Here is a 5,351-nt window from a genome sequence, read left to right as displayed (position 1 = left end):
TGTCTGTATTGATCAGGTGGTGCGTGGGGCTCTGCTTGACGACAGGACGGTGATGACAAAGAGTTCATCGGTTGATCTGGTGACTCAAACAGACCAGAAGGTGGAGCAGCTCATTATCCAATCAGTAAAAGAGAAATTCCCCACACACAGGTAGGAAGCTCCGCCTCCTCACTGTGTGTTATTGATTGTTGATCAGGTCACAGATCAATACAGTCACTGAAAAAGAGCTGATGGGCGTGGACAGTGAGGCGAGGAAGATTTCTCAGAATGGAGTCAAACCCAAACCAAAGTGAACTTCAGTGAGTTTTTATTGGACCAACAGGTTTCTTCTGGCAGTAAATTATATTTCTGTGTTTTATTTATTTATTTACATTTTCAGTTAAGTATAAAATTACAAGAACAGTAGTAAGATAAGCAATAAGACATGAAATACAAAACACATAGTAAGTTACATCCAGGTGAAAAGCTGAGTTTTAAGTTAAGTGTTCAAGATGTTCTCTATAAGTCTAAAAGTGCATTTACACCCAGCAGTGTGATGTGAATGAAGTCAGAGACTTCAGTGTAAATCCTTGATGTGACTTCTTTGTACCTACAGATGTAAAACTAAAGTCCGTCTTTTACCCTGAAGAATGAGTCAGTTATGCATGAAATCATTCACCATTCCCCCCAGCAGAGACTAAATGTAAAGCAGCAGCATCACTCTTTTACTGTCGTACTGCAGATTTCTGGAAACATGGAGGCGACAGTTTCACAGATCTGCAAAAGACAGCAGAAGAAAACATCTGTAACAACAGAAACTCGTGGCAGTGCTTCTGCTCTTCAGAACCCTTTCTGCAGGTTTCTCTAGCTGCAGTGTTGCATGAGATGGAAACCAGGATTTCTCTTCTGTCCAGCTTCTCTTGATGACCACAGCAGTGATCTTTTCTTCACTCTGCTTCCACTGAGGAACACTTTCTGTGTTCTCTGGAGAACCTCAGCTTGGTAGAACAGGTGTTGGAGCTTGATTCTTCTGAGGACGTTCTCAAAGTTTAATGGAACATTTCCACTTTTTCTCAGACCTTTAGCTTGACATAAGTACTTAAACTTTTTATAGATGATTATAAACCTTTACAACCCATCCAGCCTGAAACACTCCTGAACTAACGTTACCTGTTCAGGTATCAGTCCAGTGTCTGCTTCATAGGAAACTCTTCTTCCTCCATGTCTTCACCTCCACTGACCAGAACCAGGCACCAGGTTTTAACTTCACGGCACAAAGCAAAGTGTTGTGGATTAAATTCATGTTTCTTCATCAAACAGAAATAAATTAACAGTGAATAGGAGAGTCGTCGATGGGTTCCTCCAGGAGAACGTCTTCACACGTTTCCTTTTTACATCTGTGTGTGAATAACAGCTTGTTGACACTAATGAACAGAGTTATGTCTCTGTGGTTCTGGGATGTACTGATTTGTCAGAACACAGATGAGTGGCTGGTTCACTTTCTGCTTCTGGATGTTTCAGGTTCATAGGGGAGGAGTCAGTGGCTGCAGGTGAATCCTGTGTCCTGACCGACTGTCCCACCTGGATCATCGACCCCATCGACGGAACAACCAACTTTGTTCACACGTGAGTTTTATTTTAAACACAGACTTTCCAGAAACACTCATTATCGCCGCTGTTCGGCTGAAAGCGTCCAGACGTTCATGGTGTTGTTGAGCTCAGGTTAAAGGTCAGCTCACCTTCCTCTGTCCTGGAGATCCACTCGGATTAAACTCTGCTCTACAAACACGTCTGAGACACGATAGTGAATAAAAACGCATGGCGACCTAAAGACGCTAATAATTTAACCAATTAAAAACATATTAATCAATGGGGCAGAAGGTGAAGGTCATGATGTCAGTAAATGTACCACAAACCAGCTGCAGTACCTGGTTGTTCCACCAGGTGGAGCCTCTTCCTGTTTAATCCTGTAGAGACCAGAGGAGGCGTCTCCAGACTACAGCTCATGGTGGCAGCAGAGAGCATTGTGGGTGTTTAGCAGCATTGGGACCATGACAGAGACTCTGAGGAGGTTCAGGACCTCCAAGCAGAACTTTCACATTATCTGTAGTTCAGGAGGACTGTGGTCCTGAAGTCAAATGTCTCATGGAACTGAATATTATGTGCAGGTGGTTAAAAATCATCAGCATTTAGGAGAAGTCTCCTCTGAATTCATCTGAACAATGAGTAATTCTCAGATTGAAAGCCAGGCTGACTATTGGTCAGGACAATGACGTGACATCACAACATCCATTAATCAGTTTGTCTTTGAACAGGTTTCCGTTTGTGGCTGTTTCGATTGGATTCTCCGTCAACAAACAGGTCAGATCAGAACATATTGGCTGTAGGTTGTATGTAGTGGACCTATGTGCTGCTACTCTAGGATGTTCTGTGCTGTTCCTGCTGCCATCTGAGCTGCTCTGACCTTCCTGCCCCTTCAGATGGAGTTTGGTGTCGTATACAGCTGTCTGGAAGATAAGATGTTCACAGCCAGGAGGGGGAAGGGAGCGTTCTGCAACGGACAGCCGCTGGAGGTTTCTGCGCAGAAAGGTCAATAATCAATAACATCTTAACCAATCAATAACACATCAAGACAGTCTGAGCTGAGTTCAGGGTCTTACCTGTGAAGCCACGTTCAGGGTTCAGTATGTCCAGAAATCAAAGGGCCACAGCCACCGACTGGTCAGAACACAGACAGAGTAGCTTCCAGCAGATCGGACGGTCAGACGGATCCAGCAGAGGACACATGTTTAATTACTGGACCTTGGAAATGGAAACAAGGGCAACATTTTGTGAAGGGAAAGTTTAGAGTTGGAGCTCAGACGTTGTTCTGAGGGTGATAACGGCAGACCATGAAGCGTTCTGCTGTTGTTCTCGTCAGACATCCAGCAGTCCATCGTGGCCACAGAGTTCGGATCCAGCAGAGCCCCCGAAGCCGTCGACAGAATCTTCTGCAGCCTGAAGAACGTTCTGAGCGTCCCGATTCACGGGTAACAGCACGCTGCTGCACGCCTGCCGCCAGGTAAAGGTGTTTCCTGTCAGTCACGTGTGGTCTGTCTGCAGGCTGCGCGGTGCAGGTACTGCAGCCATCAACATGTGTCTGGTGGCGTCCGGCTGCGTCGAGGCGTATTACGAGATCGGGATCCACGTTTGGGACGTCGCTGCCGGGTCGCTGATCGTCTCTGAGGCCGGAGGGGTTCTGATGGACGTGGAGGGTAAAGGTCTCAGACGCAGAGTTACAGTTTACCTGCTCAGGTGTTCCCTGAATGCTGTGTCTGTGTTCAGGAGGGGAGGCGGACCTGATGTCCAGGAGAATCATCGCCGCCAACAGCAGGGCCATTGCAGAGCGACTGGTCAGAGAGATCGCCCCCTTCAGGCCTCCTAGAGATGACGCCCCGCCGCCCAAACAGTGACAAGCAGCAGTGCATGCTGGGAAAAAGCAGAGTTCATGTTTAGTTTGTAAAGTTTGTAATAAATAGAGTTTGCGATTAACAACACAGACAGGTGTGTGTCTGAGTGTCAATGGGACAGGTGAGAGTTAAAGATGGAGGTCAGAGTTAGCATGTTAGCATGTTAGCATGGAGCTCCAGAAAGCCTGCAACACGTCAGCAGTGGTGCAGCGAGACGCAGCGGCTTCACTTCACAAGGATGAAGAGAAGATCAAACATGTCCAGGTGTAGCACTGGTCACGTCATCGGCTGATCACACTTTTTGATGAATCATTGCAGTAGATTATTGATTATTCATCAGTTCCAGCAGCAGCCTGCAGGTGGCGCTAACAGCTCACTGTTTATATAACCAGTGAGGAGAGAAAAACATCAGATGATTCACTTCAATCTGCAGCTGTGAAATAGAGCAGAAACCACACACACACACACACACACACACACACACACACACACACAGTCCTGTTCAGCATTAAGCTCTAATAATCTAATAAAGACACATCTGGAACCTCTGCCTGCAGCACTGTGTCTCTGTGTTTTTATATCCTTGTGAGGACTTTATGCTGGCTGCACAGCAACTTGTATGGCTTCCTGTCTCTGTGAGGACCACACCACCGTCCTCACAGGTCCAAACTGCTGTTAGTGTGTGTGTGTGTGTGTGTGTGTGTGTGTGTGTCTCAGAGGAGCTAACCTGAAGAAATCAAATGAACATGTGAAGAAATCACCTCATTCTGTGACTCTGATGTTCTTCCAGATATTTCAAATGCTTCTCTCACCAAATCACCTGATCAGTAAGTGACAGTCCACACTGAGACCACTGAGCTGACCCACACGGTCCCCGAGACCACTGACCTGACCCACAGGGTCCCCGAGACCACTGACCTGACCCACACGGTCCCCGAGACCACTGACCTGACCCAGAGGGTCCTGGAGACCACTGACCTGACCCAGACGGTCCCTGAGACCACTGACCTGACCCAGAGGGTCCTGACCCAAAGGGTCAGGTCAGTGGGAGAAGCAGGAGACCAACTTAAATGGTCCTCACTTGACAAAATCCAGTTCACATGGTTTCAAGGTGCAGTTCTGGACCGTCGGTGTTCTACAGTCATGATATGAGAAAGGAGCAGAGTTATGGGGAGGAGGGGGAGGCTGGTGGAGCGGCACAGTGAACCAATAAAGCAGCTCAGTGGGTTGGACTGAAGCCGTTGACCACTGGACAGAACCTTGAGACTAATGCAAAGCTTCATTTGTGTGTTCGGTCTCTTTCAGTCGTTTTGTTCCTTCAGAACCACACGACCATAAATCCTAGAAGGGGTCTGTGTGGTTCAGTCCAGTCTGTCCACATCCTGAAGATTCTCTGAAGATGTGAAGGATTCATCCGTCTAAAATAGTCCCGGTCCTGGTCCCGGTCCTGGTCCCGGTCCTGGTCCCTGTATGATGAGTTGAATGTTCTCTGTTCTGTCGCTGACTTTACGTTCTTGTGTTTCTGTGTTTCAAGTTTTTTCTGCGTACTTCTGTTTCTGTGTGTGTCTGTGTGTACTTTGTGTGTAGTTGTGAGTGTGTTGCCTGCAGCAGCGGTTGATTCGCTCTGAGAAAACACCTGAGCTCAGGTCGCTGTCGGCGCTCAGCGAGCGCAACACCTGGGACTCATCAGAGCTGCTGCTGCTGCAGGAAACCCAAAATACTGAGAGATGAGGCGTTCAGGGGCAGATCGGAGACGAGGCATTCAGGGCAGATCGGCGTTCAGGGGCAGATCGGAGACGAGGCGTTCAGGGGCAGATCGGAGACGAGGCGTTCAGGGGCAGATCGGAGACGAGGCGTTCAGGGGCAGATCGGAGACGAGGCGTTCAGGGCAGATCGGAGACGAGGCGTTCAGGGGCAGATCGG

General features: G+C 48.0%; 2 protein-coding genes and 1 long non-coding RNA gene across 3 annotated transcripts in view; 2 read left to right on the top strand and 1 right to left on the bottom strand.

The window, feature by feature from the left end:
- The first annotated feature begins 10 nt into the window (after window positions 1-10).
- On the top strand, window positions 11-3,976 carry LOC103360265 (inositol monophosphatase 1-like). Its single transcript, XM_008285955.1, has 7 exons — window positions 11-150; window positions 1,501-1,605; window positions 2,295-2,340; window positions 2,460-2,568; window positions 2,900-3,008; window positions 3,082-3,233; window positions 3,304-3,976. Exons 1-7 carry the CDS (start codon window positions 53-55, stop codon window positions 3,429-3,431), a joined length of 747 nt encoding a protein of 248 aa, XP_008284177.1. The 5' UTR covers window positions 11-52; the 3' UTR covers window positions 3,432-3,976.
- Window positions 2,466-2,911, bottom strand: LOC103360264 (uncharacterized). Its single transcript, XR_520346.1, has 3 exons — window positions 2,870-2,911; window positions 2,640-2,781; window positions 2,466-2,556 (listed from the first exon to the last, which is right to left on the bottom strand). It is a non-coding gene; the product is annotated as an uncharacterized LOC103360264 (long non-coding RNA).
- LOC103360279 (fer-1-like protein 6) overlaps window positions 3,597-5,351 on the top strand; it is a 42,638-nt gene continuing 40,883 nt past the window's right edge. Inside the window, exons 1-2 of the mRNA XM_008285974.1 lie at window positions 3,597-3,622; window positions 4,328-4,468. Of these exons, the coding sequence (XP_008284196.1) occupies window positions 3,597-3,622; window positions 4,328-4,468 (167 nt within the window). The remainder of the gene's footprint in view (window positions 3,623-4,327; window positions 4,469-5,351) is intronic.

Source organism: Stegastes partitus, unplaced genomic scaffold (assembly GCF_000690725.1).
Source record: "Stegastes partitus isolate 25-593 unplaced genomic scaffold, Stegastes_partitus-1.0.2 Scaffold424, whole genome shotgun sequence".
NCBI lineage: Eukaryota > Metazoa > Chordata > Actinopteri > Pomacentridae > Stegastes > Stegastes partitus.
Note: the sequence above shows the minus strand (reverse complement) of the source record. Positions and strands in the feature narration are given on the sequence as shown.